This window comes from Nannospalax galili, unplaced genomic scaffold (assembly GCF_000622305.1).
Source record: "Nannospalax galili isolate Female #2095 unplaced genomic scaffold, S.galili_v1.0 scaffold269, whole genome shotgun sequence".
Taxonomy (NCBI): domain Eukaryota; kingdom Metazoa; phylum Chordata; class Mammalia; order Rodentia; family Spalacidae; genus Nannospalax; species Nannospalax galili.
In genome coordinates, this window is record NW_008359530.1 from 120,373 (window position 1) to 142,455 (window position 22,083).

Sequence of the window (22,083 nt, forward strand, 5' to 3'; positions counted from 1 at the left end):
ATATAAATTTATCAGCTTAGCTCACAGGATAGAGTCCAAATAGTCCAACAATGGCTGCACTACACTGGAGAGGCTGAGAATCCGTAGTCACTCAGTCCATGAGGCTGGATGTCTCAGTAGTCACAATCTGGTGCTGAAGGTCTGACAAATTCCAAAAGATCAGCTAGTCTTCAGTCTACAGCAGCAAGATGAAACTCACCAGCAAGAGAGAAGGCAAGCCCCAAGAAGCCTGGCGTTCTCCTCTGCCATGGCCTTTTATATGGGCTGCCGCCAGACGGTAACACCCACATTTAGGGTGTGTCTTCCAGCTTCAGATGATCCAATCAAGAAGATATCTCTCATTTCAGTTAATCCCAGATCCAGTCAAGTTGACACCCAGGATTAGCTATCACAGTGGGTCTATATAAAAGACTCCCAAATTGCCTAACTCTTGTCTCTAGGGGGAGAAGAAAGTCCTTAAATCATGAATAAGAAATGTGAAGAAGTAAAGGCAAGAGTAATTAGTAGAAAAAGTAATTTTCTACTTCCCTAGACAGGGAAGTAGAAAAAAGTCAGAACAGGGCAATTTTCAAATGTTCATATGAGAGTCCATTGGAGTTTCTTGATAAGGGCTTTCAAAAGCATCCCTCTATTGGGTTCTTCCTCATTTTTCTTTTGTCTTTCAAGGCTGGACTAGTTGGCTGGGAAGAGTGCCCGGATACTCAGGTGAGGGTCCAGCAACCCTGCATGGCAGTTCTTTAAAGAATGAGTGCAACCATCAACAAGCCCAATTGTGACTATTTTTAGTGATCAGGCTCAGTGGAAGTCCTGATGATGGTAGTTATTTCATGCAGAAGAGACGGCTATATAGCATTATCTTATTAAAAAACCTGGAATTGAAAAGGGTTTGGTGCTAGGAGCCACATATGGGGGAGAACATACGTCGTTTGTTTTTCTGAGTCTGTGTTACTTCACTTAGTATAACAGTTTCTAGATCCATCCATTTACCTGTAAATTTCGTTATTTCATCTTTACTGCTCAATAGAACTCCATTGTGTTAATATACCACATTTTTGTTAACCACTCATCAGTTGAGGGACACTTAGGTTGCTTCCATCTGTTAGCTATTGTGAAATGAGCAGCAACAAGCATGGTTGTACCAGTGTCTCTACAATAGGATGAGCCCTTTGGGTCTATGCTAAGGAGTGGTATAACTGGGTCATATGGTAGGTTCATTTTTAGTTTTTTAAGAGTTCTCCACACTGTTTTCCATAGGGGTTGCGTGAGTTTGCAATCCCATCAGCAATAAATGAGTGTTCCCCTTTCTCCACATCCTCTCCAGCATTTGCTGTCATTTGTTCTCTTGATCCTAGCCAGTCTGACTGGAGTAAGGTGATACTTATGGTGGTTTTAGTTTGCATTTCCCTGGTTACTAATGATGTTGAAAACTTTTTGAGATGTTTCTTAGCCATCTTTATTTCTTCATTTGAGAACCCTCTGATTAGGTCTTTAGCCCATCTTTTAATTGGGTCATTTGGTTTCTCGATTCTTTGTTTTTTGAGTTCTTTATATATTCTGGATGATATACCTCTGTCAGATGTGTTACTGGTGAAGAATTTTTCCCACTCTGTGGGTTTTCTCTTCACTTTTTTGATTGTTTCTTTTGCTGTACAGAAGCTTTTTAGTTTAATGAGGTTGCACTCATTGATTGCTGACCTTAATTCCTGAGCAACTTCTGTCTGATTTAGGAAATCCTTTCCTACACCTATATCTTGTAAGTTACTGCCAATATTTTCTTCTAATAGTTTCAGGGTTTCCAGTTTCACATTGAGATCTTTGATCCATTTGGAGTTGAATTTTGTTCAAGGTGAAAGATAAGGATCTAATTTCATTCTTCTGCAGGTGGAGATCCAGTTTTGCCAGCACCATTTGTTGAAGATGCTGTCTTTCCTCCATTGTGTGTTCTTGGCACCTTTGTCAAATATCAGGTGGCTGAAACTGTGTGTACTCGGGTATGGAGCTTCAATGATGTTCCATTGATCTATGTGCCTATTTTTGTGTGAATACCATGCTGTTTTTATGACTGTGGTTCTGTAGCATACTTTGAGATCTGGTATAGTAATCCCCCCAGCATTGCTCTTTGTGCTCAGGGTTGCTTTGGCCATCAGGGGTCTTTTGTGCTTCCATACAAATTTAAGGATGGTTTTTTGCTAATTCTGTGAAGTATGTCATCAGGATTTTGATTGGAATTGCATTGAATCTATATATTGCTTTTGGTAGGATGGTCATTTTCATGATATTAATTCTTCCAATCCATGAGCATGGGAGGTCCTTCCATCTCCTGGTGTCTTTCTCAATTTCTGTATTTAATGATTTAAAATTTTCATTTTAGAGATATTTGGTGTCTTTGGTCAGATTTATTGCAAGATGTTTTATCTTTTTTTTTTTTTTGCAGCAGTTGTGAATGGGAACATTTCCCTGAATTCTTTCTCCAATTGCTTGTTATTGGTATATAGAAAGGCTACTGATTTTTGTAGATTGATTTTATAACCTGCCACCAAACTGAAAATGTTGATCAGTTCTAGGAGTTTTGTGATGGAACTTTTGGGATCTCTTAGGTATAGTATCATATCATCTGCAAAAAGTAATAGTTTGACCTCCTCTTTTCCAATTAGTACTCCTTTAATTTCCTTCTCCTGTCTTATTGCTCTAGCAAGAATTTCAAGCACTATGTTGAAAAGGAGTGGAGACAGTGGATATCCTTTTCTGGTTCCTGATGTCAATGGGAATGCTTCCAGTTTTTCTCCATTTAGAATGATGTTGGTTGTGGGTTTGTTGTATATAGCTTTAATTATGTTGAGGTATGTTCCCTCCAGTCCAATTCCCTCTAGGACTTTGAACATAAATGCATGCTGAATTTTGTCAAAAGCCTTTTCTGCATCTATTGAGATGACAATGTGATTTTTGTCTTTGAGTCCATTTATATGATTAATGATGTTTATTGACTTGTACATATTGAACCATCCCTGCATTTCTGGGATAAAGCCTACTTGATCATGGTGAATGATCTTTTTGATGTGTGTCTGTATGAGGTTCGTAAGTATTTTGTTGAGAATTTTTACATCTATGTTCATTAAGGATGTGGGTCTATAGTTTTCTTTTTTGGTTGTGTTTTTACCCAGTTTGGGTATTAGAGTGATGGTGGCTTCATAGAAGCAATTTGGGAGTCCTCCTTCTGTTTTTATCATTTTGAATAATTTAAGTGGTATTGGTTGGAAGTCTTCTTTAAGTGTCTGGTAGAATTCTGCTGTAAATTCATGTGGGCCAGGGCTTTTTTTAGTTGGGAGGCTTTGTATTGCTATTTCAATTTCCTTATGTGATATGGGTCTGTTTAAACTATTGATCTATTCTTGGTTTAAGTTTGGAGGTTCCCATGATTTCAGATATCCATCTATTTCTGTTAGACTTTCGGAGTTAGTGGCGTATAGGTTTTTAAAATATTCCCTTATAATGGTCTGGATCTTTTGGGTGTCTGTTGTGATGTTTCCCCTTTCATCTCTGATTTTGTTCATTTGGATTTGCTCTTTTTTTCTTTTGGTTAACTGGGCTAATGGTCTATCTTGTTCATTTTTTCAAAGAACCACCTCTTAGATTCATTGATTCTTTGTATTGTTTTCTTGGTTTCTCTTTCATTAATTTCTGCCCTGATTTTTGTTATTTCTTCTCTTCTTCTGGGTTTGGGTTTCATTTGTTCTTCCCTTTCCAGTGCCTTGAGTTGTAGTATTAGGTCATTTATTTGGGCTCTTTCTAATTTTTTAATGTAGACACTTACAGCTATAAACTTCCCTCTTAGGACTGCTCTTAATGTGTCCCAGAGGTTCTGTTGTGTTGTATTGTTCTTTTTGTCAAATTCCAGGAATTCTTTTATTTCTTTCTTAATTTCTCCTTTGACCCACTCATTGTTTAGGAGTGTGTTGTTCAATTGCCACGAGTTCGTGTAGTGACTAGGACTTTGTCCAGTGTTGATTCTGAGCTTTGTTGCTTTGTGGTCTGATAGAATGCTTGGAATTATTTCAATATTTTTGTATTTGTTGATATTTGTTGTGTGGCCCATTATGTGGTCAGTTTTTGAAAAAGTTCCATTGGGTACTGAATAGTATATGTATTCTGTGGTGCATGGGTGGAATATTTGAAAGATGTCTGTTAGGTCCATTTGATGTGTGGTTCATTTAATTCAGACATCTCTGTTCATTCTTTGTCCAGTTGACCTGTCTAATGGAGGCAGTGGGGTAATGAAGTTCCCTACTTTTACTGAGTTGGGGTTAATCTGTGTCTTAAAGTCCTGAAGTGTTGTTTTTATGAATTTAGGTGCACCAGAATTTGGTGCATATATGTTAAGGACTGTAGTATCATCTTGGTTAACTGTTCATTTGGTCAGAATGAAGTGACCCTTATTATCTCTTCTGATTAGTTTTACTTTGAAGTCTATTTTGTCAGATATTAGAATTGCAACCCCTGCTTGTTTCTAATAGTTCAATTGGCTTGGAATAGTCTTTCCATCCTTTTACCTGAAGGTAGTGCCTGTTCTTGAAGGTGAGATGGGTTTCTTGCAGACAGTAAAGACATAAATTTTATTTCTTAATCCATTCGCTTAGCCTGTGTCTTTTGACTGGGGAGTTCAGTCCATTGATATATATGGTTATTATTGAAAGATGTGCTTTGGTTGCCATCATTTTGATTGTTGTTTGTGTTCTCTAATTTTGTGTTTCCTAGATTATACCATTATATATTTTATTTTGTTGCCCCTGGGGTATATAGTTGTTTCTCTCTCTGCTTTCTGTATTGCTTCAAGTATTGTTTGAAGGGCTGGTTTTGTGGACATGTATTCTTTCAGACTATTCGTGTCATGGAAGATTTTTCTTTCCTCCTCAACTATAATAGACATTTTTAGTGGGTATAATATTCTGGGCTCGCATCTGTTGTCATGTAGAACTGGAAATACCTTGGTCCAGGCTCTTCTGGTTTTCATAGTTTGCACTGATAAGTCAGCTGTAATTCTGATGGGCTTTCCTTTGTATGTGACTTGTTTTTCTTTTGCTGTTTTCAGTATTCTCTCTTTGTTCTGTACATTTAGTGCTTTTACTATGATATGTTGTGGGGAGTTTCTTTTCTGATCCTGTCTATTTGGGGTTCTATGTGCTTCCTGTATTTGTATGGGGATATCTTTCCTTAATTTTGGGAAATTCTCTTCTACAATCCTGTTCAAGATCTGGTCAACACCATTAACCTTCCTCTATTCCTATGATCCATAGATTTGGTATTTTCATGGTGTCCCACATCTCTTACATTCTTGTGTTTTGGTTTTTCTTTTCTGACCCTATTTGGTGTTCTATGTGCTTCCTGTATTTGTATGGGGATGTCTTGCCTTAATTTTGGGAAATAGTCTTCCACAATCCTGTTCAAGATCTGGTCAACACCATTAACCTGTAATTCTTCTTCCTCTATTCCTATGAGCCGTAGATTTGGTCTTTTCATGGTGTCCCATATCTCTTGCATATTCCATTCCTCTGTTTTTTTTAATTCTCCATAATCTTTGATTGAGTAATCCAGTTCTTTGACTTTATCCTCCAGTGTTGATATTCTGTTTTCCATTTCATTCATTCTTGTGGTAAGGATTTCCTCTGTTGTTTCAAGTTGGTTTATTGAGTTTTGCACTTCATTCTTCATTTCTTCCTGAGTTTTCTTCAATGTTTCTATCTTTTTTGTGAATTCATCTAGAAGTTTATCCCTATCTTCTTTAGTTCTTTGATTTTTTTGTTCATGTGTTCTTTAAATTCATCGAATTCCTTGATCATGTTTATGATTGTTCTTTTAAATTCAGTGTCCTTGGTTACTCTAGGGGGTTCTCCTTGTAGAACTCTTCTACAGGACTGATGGAGTACGGTGGGGACCTAGTGTTTTGGCTTTCCATTTTATTATTCTTTCATTGTGATTTTGGCATATGAATTTCTTTTGTTGTTTATTATTATGATATGAGAATTAAGTTGAAGTATGCTTCTGTTTGTATTAATGGGGTGCCTAGATTCTTTCTTTATTCATTATGTAAAGCTGGTTGGTAGAGGGTTCATGTTCTCTCAGGTTTAATTTGGAGGGAACTGATGGCTTCAGATCATCTCTTCAAGGGTAACCACAGAAACCCAATTCAGGTTCCAGTCAGGTACACTCAGGCTTCCTTCACCACATGGAGGCAGGATCCGGCTGCTCTCAGGCAGTCCCCTGTGTTCTCAGGCCCTCTGCCAGAGGGAGGCCTGAGGGAGGATGGAGGAGGCCAAAACTCGGCACTCTTTGGTGGTCTTGTGTGATCAGAGCCGCTACACCAATGGAGGTTGAAACCCACCTTCTCAGACTGTCTGCTAGGATCTCAGCCTTAGCCTACCAAAGCCAGACCTGCTGTGGGGCCTTGAGAGGGGCCACACAAAACCCCAGGTAGGGGGATTGGTATGGTGCAATTAGGGGAAGCTCACCACCTTGTGGAGGCAGGATCTGGGCACTCTCAGGCAATCCCCTGCATTCTCAGGCCCTCTGCCAGAGGCAGGCCTGAGGGAGGCCAGAACTCAGCACTCTCTGATGCCCTGCTGAGATAAGAGCCACTCTGATGGAGGTCCGAACCCACACTCTCAGGTTGTCTCAGGAAACAAATAGAAATTTCCCCCTCTCCTTTTGGCTGTTGATGGCTTCTTCTGGGTTTTAGTTTTGCTTATGGAAGGAGACATATTCAAGTGGGTTGGGAGGGGAGTAGAGATCACTGAGGATAGAGCTTGTAGGAGTCAAAATCCAGTCGAGTTTGCAACTCCAGTCCATTTCCAGTAGATTTGAGAACATGGTTTTAAGACCAGACCAGAGATGCTTCTCTAGAAAACAACACAAGCCAGCTAATGGCCTTGTGTCTGCCACCCCCTAGTACCTCTGTGTTTCAGCCCCACCTGGGTGTGGAGGAAAGCTTGGCTTGGGATCTCTAAAGCAAGGGAACTCACAGAGGATCTTTTGAGTTATCTCACTTCTTCCTCTGAAATAAAAGCAGATTGTACCCACTTAGGTTGACTCTCCAAAGGCAAGTCTGTCTGAACTCTGGTTACCATTCAAATGCCCAGAAGGAAACTGAGTCAATCCTGACACAATGATGAGAAATGTTGGCACCTTAGAACCCTGGATTAGGACAAGGAATACCAGTGCCCTTTCCTTCCCTATCCTCATCCCTGCCAAAGGGGAGCTATGACCCTGGCATTTGGAGCCCTGTAATGGTGTCCCTGCTGGGACAAGTTACATTCCATTCACCACATTCCATACAAGAGACTCCAGGAGGGAACCCCATTAAGTCCTCCATGATCCTCTGAAGGATGGGGAAGAAGGACTCTGAAAGAGGGTACCAGGAAATGAAGAAGCTTTTGGGGCAGGGGAGACAGTTTGGGATAGCTAAGCATAAAGAGCCTACAGTCACGTGGATGAAGCTCTCCAATTGGCAACCGATCCTAGGTCTGGATCAGGTGTGAAGTGTTGTGCATTTGAGCTGCCACAGAACTTGTAGCTGGCCTTGTGGGATTGGAACAGCTCCCCAGGGAGAGAATGAGTTACACAAGAAAAGCCAGAAGGGACTCTGGAAACTTCTACATGCTTATGAGTCTTTCTAGGTATGCTCAGTCCCGAATTAGGCCCATGGCCTGTGTGTCCCAGTACTGGGAGACTGGTGGAGGAGTCCATTGGGAAAGGAGGCAGGAGAGTGAAGTTCCTGACTGGGGACCCCAGGGCAGCAAGACAGCAGGGATTTGGTGCCAGGTACAGATGGGATCTCCCCAAACCTTCAGCTGTCCGGGGCTTTCACTAGACAAAGCACAGTGACACTCATTTGGGGGCACTGTATAAATGTCCCAGACAGACCCTGGGGCAACAGGTAACAGGACTGAGGAAGGAGGTGGGGACAGAGGAGGGCCACTGCCATTCTTGGTATGGTTCTGTCTCCTGGAGCACAGCCCTATCTGATTTCATTCTAGCAGCATATAAGGCTTTGGGTGAACTTTATTTGTGCAAGAATGGCCCAGAAGGAACAAATATACAGTTCTGAGACTGTTACCACTCAAATCCTTGTTGATACATTTTCAAATACCATTCAGGCTACTCAACTTCCCTCCTTATAGCGCAACAAACACCACATCATCAGCTGATGGCTACCATAGCATCAGCTGGCCTTCTGAGGGGCTCTGAGGAAGATCTACCTTGGTGTTGGCTCAGCAGTTACAAGAGCTTATTCTTCTTACAGACTAGAACCATTTCTAGCATCAATCAGGTGGCTTACAACTACCTGTAACTCCAGCTCCATGGGATCCAGTGCCAAGTTCTGGCCTCTCCAGGCACCTGTACACAGGTGGCACATGCAGACACACACACACACAGAAATAAAGATAAAAATAAATATTTTAAAAACAAAGAGAATCCCCCTCTGTTGTTTTATATTACTCTGGTATTTCTGGAAAGAAGCCCTGGCCCTCAGTTCCCACAGGAAAGCACCTCTCACACCCTTGGTGTGAACTGTCTGGTTTCTGCAGTATCTTCTTTTAAGGGGGACCTGGCCTCCTCTGTGTCAGAAGTGCCTGAATATTGGCCTAATTTGTGTGGCATTGACCTAGGTCATATGTGAAATCCCTTGATGGCAGATTGGCCTGGTTTCTGTGAAGCTGGCTCAGGTCACATATGTCTCAGAGGCAGTGGTGCTCGGAAGCACATGGCTGCCTGTTTAGGAAAAGGAATTTCTGGTCATGGAACATCATGGAGATGTGGTATCTTGGGGGCTGCTGAGGTGGGGTACCTGTGGTCTCTATCCATCCTGCTCTCATTGTCATGAGTCAGGATGTCAGGTAGGTTGTGTTAGGGGAGACTTTGCAGAGAAGCTGTTCCTCTCGGGTATTTGGGTCAAAGCCAGTGGTGGTTCTGGCATCCAGGAGACACCTATGTGGTAAACAGGAGGTATCCTCTTCAGTCTGCCTTGATTGGGGCTCTTTCTCCTCTGATTTGTTCTTGGCTGAGGTGAATGGAGAATTTTCCCAGTGTTTGATGGGAAGGTCATCATGGGATGAGGAGAGTCAGGGATGAGGAAGAAACAAATGTCCTATTGCTTCCTGATGTTTTAGGGTTAGAACGCAGCTAGTGTGTTATTTGATGGGGCCAATGAGGCCCAGGGCAATTCAGCAACTCGTCTAAAATATATGTGCTTGCCAGGTAGGATGGCTCACATTTCTGTAATCTCAGCACTTGGGAGGCTGAGGCAGTTATATTACCATGACTTTTAGGCCATCCTGGACTACATGATGACATTCTGTCTCGACCACAACCCATGCCATCTAGGAGGTGATCTGCCTCCTGAGGTCCATTCCTTTCTCCATCATCAAGTGCCAAGAGCCTCTTAGAGCTGGAAGGCTCTGGCAATGGCTACCACATGGGTTGTACAGTTGGATCTCTAGGACCTCCTGTTTTCTCACCCAGAAATTTCTGAAAATAAGTACCAACTGGATGGAAGTTGGGGTCCCATATAATTTGAGATGAGCCATCGCCAACAGAGTGAAGAAATCATAGACACAGAGTTGTCATGGAGTGACACCCAGGCTTGTTTTTCTAGGGGCAAGGAGTAGTTCCTCAGTGAAGAGACTTAACACACTCTGGAGGAGATGTCACAGTAGTTTTAAAGACTTAATTCCATGATCAGTTTGGGAGTTTGTGTGCATGTATTGTGTGTGTGTGTGTGTGTGTGAGTGTGTGTGTGTGTACATGCATTTAGAGTTCAGAGGAAAAATTTGGAATTAAGTCTCTATATAGGTTCAGGAATCAAACTCAGGTCATCAGGCTCACACAGCAAGTGCCTTTACCCACTGAGCCAGTTTGATGACCCTGTCACAGCATTTTGAGGCTGAGGATAGTGAGCAGATTAGATGAAAGTATGAAGTAACTGTCCTCCAACGAGTCACCCCCATTCTCTTGTACTCCTGATTTGTATAACACTTTGCCCAGTCCTCATGTGGGGATTCAGGACCACCCCTGGCTGTGTGCCCTCACCCACTAGAGGGCCCCTCCTCCTGTACTGCCTCACAAGAACCAGTATTAATGGTTCTAGTGCTGCTCTGGGGAATTCTTGCCACAGCTCAAGACCACCAAACCCCAACAGCCCCAATGAAAGTCCCTGTTACTAAAATTCCCTTGGAGGGGAGGATAAACCATGTCTTCCCTATTCTTCCCTTGGTCCCAACCACAAACTGAGGTATGATTTCACCAAACATAAGTATGGGAAACCAGTGAGTTTATTTTGGGTTTACTCACAGAGCAATAGGTGAGGGTTTACTTACAGGAATGTGAGTGCTCCCTCCATGAAAGCCTCACTGGGATGTCTACATCCACCATGGATGGTGGCTTCTCCATATCCATACAAAATGGCAGGAGAGCATCTCCCCTTGTTTCCTCCCACCTATATACGCTAGCTCCTCCCCCAGGCCAGTAGCAATTAGAACCTAATGGCAAATCATGAGTTGGGAGGGTCCCTTGACTCTCCTGGAAGCTGGGTGTGAACAGGCAAGCAAACAGGTACAGAGGAACTTGGGAAGAAGGCATCTGTCAGAGGACAATCTTATACAATAGCTCCAAAACTCATTGAGAGTCAGGGAGAGTAAGGTTAGGCTGCCCTTGGGAGAGGTGAAAACCCAGGAGCTTCAGAAGATGGAGGTCACCATGGCTTTGTCTGTAGGACAAGGCTGTAGAGTCCTCAGCACAGCTGTGTCTCAGCTCCTTCCTCCCAATCCTCTAAGCTTCTGTATTCCCGTCATCCTTATTTTGTGGTGTGTCTTTGTGTGGGTTTGGGTGCATGTGTGCATGGTGCCCTGGTGTGGAGGTCAGAAGACAATCCTGGGTGTTGGTCCTCAGGCACCTTCCCCCTTGCTTGGGCTGAAACTTCTCCACAGCTAGTCATCCCAAAAGCTTCCAGGAATCCACCTGTCTCTGTCTCTCTTCTCCCATTGCTGAGATTACAGGCACATTGCCTGGAGTTTTACATGTGTTCTAGGGATCTGAACTCAAGTCCTCAGGCTTATGAGGCTGACATTTACTGACTGGGCCACCTTCCTGACCCCCTTAATTGCCTCTTGATGCTTCCCAAAGCCCTGCCTTTTTTGTAGTGTTCCTTCTTAGATCTGGCAGACTACAGATCCCAAGACTTGGAATCCAGGGCCCCCTCAAGGAGGTCCCTGTGTACCTTTCATTACACCTCTGAAAAGGTCACTGGAACTGAGCCTCACTGCTCAGCTAGGCCTCTGCCAGCTCTGACTACCTTCTGCAGAGGTGCCCCAGCCACCCTCTGCCTGGCCACTCTGGATCTATCTGGATAGATAGATCTAGACCTCCAGCATTTTTAATGTGGTTCTGAAACTATCTTTGCCATCAGAGCTGCCACTTACCACATGGGGGACTATGACAGACAGGGGTGAAATGTGTGCAACCCCAGCTCTGTTCTTTCTCCCTGTGAGAGCCAACTTGCTATGTCTGTTTTCTCCTGTGTGAAATGATAATAGCTAGAGAAGCCCCCTCTTAGGGGTGATGTTTAGAATGAAGAGTTAATGCATAGAGCTGGCATGATGATACATACTTGGGATCCAAGCGTTTGGGAGGTGGAGTCTGTTGAATCAGGAATTCAAGGTCATCCTTAGCTATATAGGAAGTTCAACATCAGTCTAGATTATAGGAGATCCTTCTTCAAAAAACCAACAAAAATCCACAATAACCAACCACAAAAATTTACTGCCTAGGGGTGAGTTTAGCACTAAGTTTTGCACATGGGCCCCACTGTCCAAGTGTCCGGGGTCACTCTTTTGCAGTTATGCTTCCTGACTCCCTACTGACTCCAGGGAAGGGTCTCTCTATGCCAGCCTTCAGCACATGGAAATGAGACCTGGGAGTTCCAGTGATGTCCAAAATGGTCAGTCTAGTCCCCCTGACCCAACCTCTGCTGTAACCCCAGCCCTGCCAGAGTCTCAGCTCCTCTGTGGCCACTGTAGCCCACAGGGCTCTGGGCTGGCATCTTGCTGTGAGTCATGGCAGTGAAGTCCCACAGAGGGAACAAGATTTTTGAGTTGAGAGCACTTGTGAGGAAATGACCTCAGGCTGTTCCCTGTGTCTTTTCCTCTTCTTCTTGGAGAGATGAACTGTTGACCCTCTGTGAACCCTGCAGATGGAGGCCAAGACTTTCACCCCTCACTTGTGCCTGGTGTGGATCAGGGAGGGGAGCCAGGGAGAAATGAAGGCTGACTTTTTACTGCAGTCCTTCCAAGTCTCCCTAAGTGAACAAACAGGTTCCTAAATTTTAGTTTATTTTTTATTTGTTTTATATTTATTTTGAGGCATGGTGTCAGTCTATATCCCAGCCTGTCCTCATTTAGGTGATCCTGCTGCCTCGGCCTCCCAAGTCCTAGAGTTGCATACAGGAGCCACCAATCCTTGCTGCTTCCTTGATTTTAAATAATAATTTTTTAAAGGTCATTTAAAGCCTCTGCTACAGCTTCAGTTTTCTCATTTCCCCAACACACCTAACGAGACAGAGAAGGACAAAGCTGACAGCAACAGAGAGCGGGTGGGCTGGGTGAGGAGGCACGTGCCTGTGATTCCAGTCTCCAGAAGCTGAGGCAGGACCATGGCTTTAGCCCAAAAACTGAGACCGAGCCAGAGACCTCGAAATACAGTAAGATGTCTCAAATACTAAAACAAAAAGCAGTTGACATAGTTTGGAGAAAGAATAATGAAAATAATGGCCATGAAGAGAAAGAGGTTAGGTTGAAGCCTGTAACAAATGTGGGAGGTGTCAACAAGGAAAAAGTCCCTCAACAGTGTTATATTTAGGAGGGCAGAAAAAGGAAGGAGTTTAAAATTTAGAAAGAAGAGTCAGAGCCAGACCTGCTACAGGCAAAGAATGTGCTCCCTGGATTCAGGAAGCCCAGCAAGGGGCTGTTAAAAGCTGTTTTACGGGGAATGATTATCTGTGCTCTGAACAGGGAGCAATCTGCTCTTATATAGGAGCTCTGCTGGACAGCTGCAAGAGTTAACTCCATGCCAGGGTCCTGTGTCCTTGAGGGTCTCTTTTCTGAAAATTATTTGCTCAGGCAGAAGGGTGAGTTATCTATAGCCCTAAAGGAGACAGGTGGGCTCCACAGTCTGTCTCAGTCCAGGGAATGACCAGTTGATAAGGCTTGAGCATGGCCAGACTTGAGCAAGGCTAGGCTGCCAGTTTAGGGCCAGTTAGCCACTCTAAGGAATTTATGTCTTTATGGCCTCCTCTAATGAAGCTTATGGCTCTCCTGAAATTCACATATTCTATCACACTGCACAACCAGCAGGTAGCTCCTCTGCAGCATTTTTGTTTGTTTCAGCTGCGGATGGAGCCCAAGTCCTCAGGTATCCTAGGTAGGCCAGAGCTCCGGGCTCAGCTATCTTACAGCAGCAGTGTTTCAAAATGAGTTTTAAGTATGCAAACGTATTGTTCTACTTGCTTTCTGTTGCTGTGATAAACACCATGACCAAAAGCAACCTGGGAGGAAGGGGTTTATTTTGTTTACAGGAGACGGTCCATCTCAAGGGAAACCAAGGCAGGAAGCTGGAGGCAGAACAGAAACAGAGACCAGGGAGGAAGGCTGCTTACTGACTTGCTCAGCTACATTTCTTACTCTGACCAAGCCCACCTTCCCAGGGATGGGGCCCTCCCACATTCAATTAGCAATTAGGAAAATACCTTAGACTGACCACAGGCCAACGTGATTTGGGAAAAATTCCTCAACTGAGATTCCCTCTTCCCATATGTCAAGTTGACAACCAAGATTAGCCCCAACATGTATATTTGTAGTTATGTGCCAACATCTACATGCACACAGCCAGAAACTTAGGCCCCAACTCAGATGGATGGAATCAGAATTTGGGGGACTGGTACCTTAGTATGGTTCAATTTACCATTGAACCCAGAGTGGGCAAATCATCCAGGGTTCACAGTAACCACCCAGGGTATTAAGAGATGCTGGTGGTGTCCAGAATGCACAAGTCCTCAACACTGCCAGGTAGTGAGGGCAAGAGGTGAGGCCAACTCCTCAAGCCTAACTTTCTGTGTTGGAGGTGCCCCAGTTGAAAATCTCTTCCACCATAATCCACTACAGTGGCAGGCTGCCAGCCCTCCCCTGGTCCCAGCAGCCTCACCCTTTTTACTCTCCAGCAGGTGCCACAGGGGTAAGACCTTTGGATCTTTTCACTCCTCTATGTGTCTGCAGTGAAGCGAGGCAGGTGTAAAGCCCCCTCAACCATGGCCTTCACCAGGAAATCCACAGTGGAAGAGCCTTAACCTGTCTGCTTGTCCCTGTTTGTTGCATACGGGAGGTGTGACAGGTATAAAACTTGGTGATTAAAAACCCTTGCACACTGGCCGCCCCTCCACAGGTCCTGCCTTTTATTTTTTCTTGCAGGCCAGTCAGGCAGGTTAAGGCTCTTCCACCACGGACTTCCGGGTGAACCTGCTTTTACCATCAGCGGGCTCGCTCCTCAGTGCGTCCTATCCATGCCTGCTAGTGCCAAAGCTGTTAGTCCCTTAGGCCAATTGTCTGTGCAGTCGCCCTGCCCCGCCCCATGGCCTCGGTGGCTTGCTACCAACAAGGCCTTTTGATTAAAGGTTGACACACACCTTTCCTCCCAGCACTCTGGTGGCAGAGGCAGGTGGATCTCTGTGAATTCGAAGCCAGCCTGGTCTGAATAGTTTCAGGAATGACAGAGGGAGACCCTGTCTCAAAAAGAAATCCTCTACTGCATTCACCTAAACCCATTGTGGGCCCTCCTCTTCGCGGGCCCTGCCCCTCCGCACATCAGGCTCCTATGTGCCTAGGTCTCCGGCTCCCACCCGAGGCAGGTGTAAGGTCCTTTACCAGAGACCTCCAGGTGCTCTGGTTTCCCTCTGCCTCTTATTCTCAATTCTTGCTGCCTGCCCCTCAGTGGGTACTGCCAGGTGTTTTGTGCCTGAGGTGCAAGGTGTGGCAGGCGTTTAAGGCCTGTTCACCATGGACCACCTTGCCCCAGGCACACATTTATTTTGAATGTGTGCTCACAAGCCACAACGCATAAGTGAAGGTCTCAGGACAACTTGCAGAGGTTGGTTCTTTCCTTCCAGCATGTGGGTTCTGGAGCATGAACTCAGGTTGTCAGGCTTGACCACAGACTCTGGCCCAGGTGTATAAGACTTCTTGATCATGAACTTCCAGGTGCCAGTACCTCCCCTTCATGCCCCCCGCCAATTCTTGTCCCTGCCTGGGTCTTGTGAACCTCAGATGTAAAGCCCTTGAGTATGGACTTCCACCTGGTCCTCCCCGCCCTGGCCCAGGCCGGTGCCACCTGACTTGGTGCTCCAAGTGTGAGACACTTTGACCATAACCTCTAGCCACTGGCTAGCCCTCCACCTGAGCATGTATCCTTTCACGGCCTCAGCCTGAGCGCAGGCACCCTCCTCCACACACCACGCCCCATCACACCCCTGAGGCTTGATAAGTGAAAGGCCCTTGCTCATGGCCTGCACGTGCCACCATGGACACGGTGTCCGCGTTCCCGGAGCTTTTCCTGGTCACTCCGCAGGCCGAGGTGTTGGAGGAGATGCTGCAGGCGCAGCTCGGACCTCTGCCCCGACTAGCGGCCATCTGCCGGCTCAAGCGGCTGCCCTCGGGTGGATACTCGTCCATGGACGCCCTGCACCTGGTGCTGGAGCGACGGCGCATGGCCAACGTCAAGGAGCGTGAGCGGGTGAGGGTCCCAGGTGACCACGCTCCCGTGACGGTGCTGGCCTGTGCTTACCACCCCACACCTGGCGGCCTCCGCTACTTTGTCTTCCTGAGGCTGCCTTGGGTTCCCAGTGGCCTTTTTCCCCTCTGTGCAGATTCTGGTTCACGGCTGTGGGAGTGGCTGTCTCACCCACAGACCCTCCTGTACTGTGCAGGTCTAGCAGGAGCAGAGCCGGGTAGAGGAAGCCCCTTATACCTTCAGACGTGGCACCTGGGACGGGACAGGTGCTTTACAGGTGCTCAGGGTGCAGGAGCTCTGCCTTAGCCTCACACTGTAGGTGAGGGTTGGGTGTTAGGTGCTAAAGGTGTCAAGTCCTTTTCCCTGCCTGGTGCACCCTGGCCTCAAATACAGGAAGCTACTTAAACCTTTTTGTTGTGTGGTGTGTGTGTTTGTAGAGGTTAGAGGACAACTTTAAGGAACCGAGTCTCCTTCCACCTTTAGGTGGGTTCCATTGTCAGGTTGTGCTGTAAGCACCTTTAAGCATTAAGCCATCTGTCCCGCCCCTCCCCCACCTCTTAAAGTAGCAAGCCCCAATGCCCTAGGATGAGCACATGCTTAGTTCCTCGTCGAGTAGCAAGGTAGGCATGTTTGGAATACCACCTGCTGACAGCGTTTAGAATCGCCAGCAAAACTTGGCCCCAAATTAAGGAGATTGCTTGAAAGCCCAGGTGGATGTCCTGTTGTCCTGGATAATCTTGATTTGGCTCAGGAAAGGTGACCCTGGAGTAGGAAGAGTGAGGGGTGGAAGAGGTAGAGCAGCACATCTTTAGGCTTAGGACTTGCTCCTAAACCTCTTGAGTTTTAGGACCAAGTGGGACAGAAGAATAGAGGCAAGTTGAGGAAATCTCAAGAATGGAAATGATGCTTTTATCAGACACTGGATGCATTATAAAAACAACCAGTCATTGATTGGTAACCCTAAAATGAGATTATGAGCCTCCGCTAACTGGAAAGTCACTGTGTAGAACAGACTAGCTGCAGTATCACAAAGATCTGCCCGTCTCTGCCTCCTGATTGCTGGGATCAAAGGTATGCCACCACACCTGGCTGAGCCAATATATTTTTAAATTTTCATTTATTATGTGTAAGTACTGACATGTGTGTATTATGGCATTTGTGGAGGTCAGAGGACAACCAAGGAAGTCAGTTCTCTCCTTCCATCATGGGTTCCTGAAATCAAACTCAGGTCGTCAGCTTTGAGTCATTCCAGCAGGCCATGATCCAATAGTCTAAGTAGCCCTGGGTACCAGGAGGGAATTACTTTCTCTAAGAATGAAGTCTTGGTTTTATTGTTCTTCACCATGAGAAAGTTAATCCTTCTGGAAAACACTGAAATGACTGAGGGAATGAGAATTTCCTAACAGATAACCGGGAATGCTCTTGCTTGTGTCCTTTCAGACATTTTTCTAGTTAGGGATAGCTTAAGTAGATAATTCTAAAGCATTGTGAGCATCTAGTATGTATCTTTGGAATATTCCTCAGCTAACATTACCAGAAACCTTTATTCATCTTTATTAGAGTTCCTTCACAGAACAGGTTTTGACTGTGTGTGCTTCAAGTGGAAAACTTTTTTGCGTCCCTTATTTCTGGGAGAACCTGATGTATGTAGCTTTATACTGGTAAAGACATCTACATAATTGCCTTATAAATTAAATATATATATAATTGCCTTATAATAAAATACTAGACATGGAATTACTGGGCCATAGGAGGTACTCAGCCTCAGGACTTTTGGTACAAGTTGTCTAATTGCTTTTTAAAGGTTTCTAATTTTTAACCCTGTTAATTCAGTACAGGAATGTTCTCTCTTTCATGTGCTGAACATGCTAAAATAAAAATGTTACCAGCATGGCACGTAAAAAAATTGTACCTAATTAAGGCTCTAGAGATGGCTTAGTCTTAGGTAAAATGCTTGCTATACAAGCATGAGGACCTGAGTTTGATCCCCAGAACCCACGTAATAGACCTGGGCACAATAGTTCACACCTGTACTCCAAGTGCTGGGGGGATAGAGACAGGAAGATCCCTTGGGGCTTGCTGGCCAGCCAGTTTTAGCTAAATTAGTAAGGTTTGGGTTCATTGAGAGACACTGTCTCAAAAGACAAGGTGAAGAGAGATTAAGACACCTGATGTCAACCTCTTGGCCTCTACGTGCATGTGCACACACACAAACACCCGAAAAAGATACCTGATCAGTTTGTGGTTTTTCTGGCAATTTACTTCTGTGATTCGGCTGTGTCTTTGCCTGCTTTGTTCGAGGGAGGGAGGGAGCTTTCAAGATAATGGAACACACTAGCTTTGTGGAATAGAGGAAACCAGCTCCCCACCATCTGTGTCCTCTAGAAATAGGAGCCTCAGAGTTCCCACCTTCAGAGTAAAGCTGGTAGACTCTGCAGGGTAGGGGACACTGGAAATCTGGTGTCTCCCAGCATGCAGTGGCTTGCTCTTGGCTCTGAGTCTTTAGGAGGCTGAGGCAAGACTGCTATGAGAGAGAGGTTGGGAGCTGAGTGCTTAAGTGTTTAAGATTTCATTCATCCTTGGCAGAGCCACTTGGTGTGTGTTGGACCTGGGTGAGGAGCTATAGGTATGTATTGTCATACAGTCACCACCAAAAAGATACTTCCATTCCTCAGATGAGCACACTGAGACTTAGTGATATAAGTATTCCACATGCTTTCTCATAAAGGTGGAAAAGATGAAGTCAGCTTAAATCCTGGCACAATGGGTAGTTATTGGTCAGTTATGCAGTCACCCCAAATCTCTAAGTTATAATGTGGAGGGTGTGTTTTCAGGGGGGAGGAGTGGGATCTGGGAATGTGCACACACCCACTCACAGTTCAGTATATTGCCAGCAACTCTGCTGCCTACTTAGAGTCATCCTCAGCACAGGGTGGAGGAGTCAAACCCTCACACTCCTTCTGTGACTTGGTGATGTCTGCACGAGTCAGTGTCACAAGACCTCACTGTGCCTTTCTGGTTTCTAGATAAAAAATCTCAACCATGGCTTTGCTAAGCTCAAGGCACTGGTGCTATTTCTACCACAGAGTAGGGAGCCAAGCAAAGTGGATATCCTTAATGGTGCAATGGAATACATTCATCTAGGCTGTGTTTTGGAAGGAGCAAAAACCTCAGAGGTAAGTGCTTAAATTTTTAAAAGAAAGCTAGGTCGTACACACTTGTCATCGAAGCACTCAGGAGGGTGAAGCAGGAGGTTTGCTATGAGTTCAAGCCATTCTGGACTATAGAGGGAGGGTCTGTCTCAAGAAAAGTTAATAATTTGATTAAGTGGTAGCCACCATTTGCTGAGCCCTTCTATGTTCCAGCACCATACAAACTGTCCAGTTAATATTTGTAACACTCCTCTTTGGTCCCCATTTAGAGGAAATAAAGACATAGATCAAGGCCACACAGCTAAGAGGTGTCAGTCAGACTTGCCAAAATCTGACCATCTGCTAGGGCACCTGTAGGCCAACTGCTGAATTTTTGAGAACCCTGACAACTGGAACTCAGGGATAAGGCTTCCATGAAAGCTTTGTGGTGACTCTTTCTGTTGACAGATTGGCCATCAGACAGGGCAGATAGGGCCTTTGTGACTATTCAATGGCCTTGCTTCATAAACTGTGAGTCCACAGACCATCATCACCAGTGTCAAAAGGGTCAGTTCCAAAGTGCTGGATGGCTATGCATTCTTTCATGAACAGAACTAAAAAATTACTCTGTCACCAGGGGAACTAAGAAATGAAGAGAGTGAGGTCTTCAATTTGATCCCTAACTGTCACCAAGAGGAAGTCATTAGGGAGAAGAAGGCACAGGGAGCAATAAGAGGAGATCACAAAGCCAAAGAGAATTGTGGGAACTGAGGATGGACATTGACAAAACCACAGAGGCCAGGAGAGCCAAGATAGGCCCAGTCAGGCCCAACATTTGGAATCTGGAAGGGAAATGTGCTGGAAGTCAGCTCCTGAAAGGTGGAGGGGGCAGTGTTGATAAACAGCCTGGGCTTCAAGCAAACTTCAAGTCTATCCATCCTGGCAGTTTGAGAATGGAAAGAAGGGTCAAAGGAATGAAGAAGGAAAACTCAGATCAGGGCCTCATCCAAGTGCAAGAGAGGAGAGGTTCTTGCAAGGGGGAACACTCTAGAAATGTGAGTGCAGTTGAACTCAGTTTTAGTTGTGTTCCACAAATCCTCCTCAGGTGACTGACTGCTGGGGAGGAGGATTCTTTGCCCTGGTGAGAGGACTGTACTGTTAGCCACAGTGGCTGGCAGCATGGTCATAGTGTTTGGGCATATGCAGGAGGCAGCTTCATTTTACTTGTGTGTTCTGTTTTTGTTTCTTGAAACAGGCTAGCTTCAAATTCATGATCCTCCTGCCTCCACCTCTGGAGTACTGGGATTCCAGGTGTGGGCCTCCATGACCAACTCTTCTTTGTATGATAATGGTGGTATAACAGAAATGCTATGTTCTGTGCTGCATTCCTTACAAGGCAAGGGCTCTGTCCAGACACAATAGTCCAAAGGCACTCGCTCGCTGCACAGTGTTCAGAGTCAGAGAACAAAGTGCAGCCACCCAGCATGGCTTTTCTCTCCACTATACAAGCAGTGTTCTTATTACTGCAACAAGGAGAGTTTGAAATGGTTGATTTAAATCCTAAGAAGTGTGAGTGCCATTTTACATTGTTTGACAATCACTATGATCTCTGGAGACAGGGCCCAGAGGAGCAGACCTACAGCAGCAGCAGCACCTCTGACCCTCAAGTGTCCCCGGCTAGAGAGCTCTTGAGAAACATCGCCACGCCTACCAGCTGTGCCAGTGGCTTGAAGAAAGAAGAGGAGAGGCCCTGGGCATATGGTGGCCATGGTGAGCTGGAGTACGCTTGTCAACAGAGCACGATGCCTGTGACCAGGAGTTACTTCACCCACCAGGAGTCCAGTGACAGGTTCCTTCTAGAATAGCTGTGTAGAAGTTGAGATGCTCCTAATCATTCCTTGAGATGTGGGCATTTTACATGCAAAACAGATTAAAATAAGATGTTTGGACAGAGTTCACTTGTGTGAAGAGTATTATGTTCCAAAATAGCCTGCAGGCAGCTGGAGGGGAGGGAAACTTTCTCCAGAACCACCCAACAGAGGCCAAAGCTGCTTTTTTTTTTTAAGATGAATTTTATTTTTAAAAAATTTAAGTTTATTAAACAAACTTTATTTTTATTTAAGTATTAAATGTTTAACTTTCATTAGCTTCAAGGTTTATGTTGCTGCCAAATTTTGCATATAACTGAACCTGCAAATCAGCTAACACCTGCTGATTGATGCCACTCAGACCTCTAAGGCGCCAATTTGTTCTTTTCTTGCAAAGTTTCCTGTGTTGCTTCTCACATTTCTTGGGCTTCTTCTTGAGAGTGGCTAATGAAAAAAAATCTCCAATTTACTAAGGAATCATTAATCGGTCATCATCTACAAGCATGATGTCATCATGGGCATTTTCTCAATTCTGGAGAACTTACACTCTGATTTCTCCTTTAGCTCTGCAGTTATCATATTTCATGCAAATTTGTTTATTTTTTGTTGGTTTCTGAAAGTAACATTGACGTCTTCCATATCCGCCTTCTTCATGGTGGCCACCATCTTGAAGATACATCTATTTTATGTGTGTATGCCTGAATGTATGTATGTGAGTGCAGCTGCCTGTGGAAACCAGAAGAGGGTGTTGGGTTCCCCCGGAATTGGAATTGCAGGCAGTTGTAAGTACCCCCCCCATGTAGGTGCTGGGACTTGAACTCTGGGTTCTCTGGAAGAGCAGCAAGTGCTCTTAACCTCCAACCCATCTCTCCAGCCTTCTCCCACCCCCACTTTTTAAAAGAATTATTTTTATTTTTGTGTGTCTGCGTGTTGATATGTGCACATGTATGTGGGTGCTTATAGAGGCCAGAAAGGGTGTCAGATCAACTAGAGCTGGATTCACAGCTTGTGAGCTGCCTGACTTGGGTGATGAGCACTGAATTGGGGTTCTCTGGAAGAGCAGTAAGTACTCTTAACTGCAGAGCCATCCCTCTAGCACCCTGTGTTATTTCTATCATGACACACATGGAGATCAGAGGACAACTTTCAGGAATCATATCTCCTTCAACCATTCAGGTCCTGGGCTCATCAGGCTTGGCAGCAAATACCTTTATCTGTTGAGCCATCTCACTGGCCCAAGAATGCGCTTTGAAATGACATAT

The 22,083-nt window shown here is 45.0% G+C and overlaps 1 protein-coding gene and 2 pseudogenes across 2 annotated transcripts in view; 1 reads left to right on the forward strand and 2 right to left on the reverse strand.

Annotated features, from left to right (window-relative positions):
- Positions 1-15,595, reverse strand: part of LOC103725920 — a 17,843-nt pseudogene extending 2,248 nt beyond the window's left edge. Inside the window, exon 1 of the transcript XR_001872179.1 lies at positions 15,389-15,595. The product of XR_001872179.1 is annotated as a long-chain specific acyl-CoA dehydrogenase, mitochondrial pseudogene (transcript). The remainder of the gene's footprint in view (positions 1-15,388) is intronic.
- Positions 15,596-15,612: 17 nt separating this feature from the next.
- On the forward strand, positions 15,613-20,818 carry Figla (folliculogenesis specific bHLH transcription factor). The gene is made up of 4 exons (XM_008823264.1): positions 15,613-15,825; positions 18,849-18,998; positions 20,519-20,520; positions 20,569-20,818. The coding sequence occupies exons 1-4, from the start codon at positions 15,613-15,615 to the stop codon at positions 20,816-20,818; spliced, it is 615 nt and encodes a 204-aa protein (XP_008821486.1).
- Positions 20,819-21,086: 268 nt separating this feature from the next.
- On the reverse strand, positions 21,087-21,487 carry LOC103725899 (annotated as a pseudogene).
- Between the last annotated feature and the right edge of the window lie 596 nt (positions 21,488-22,083).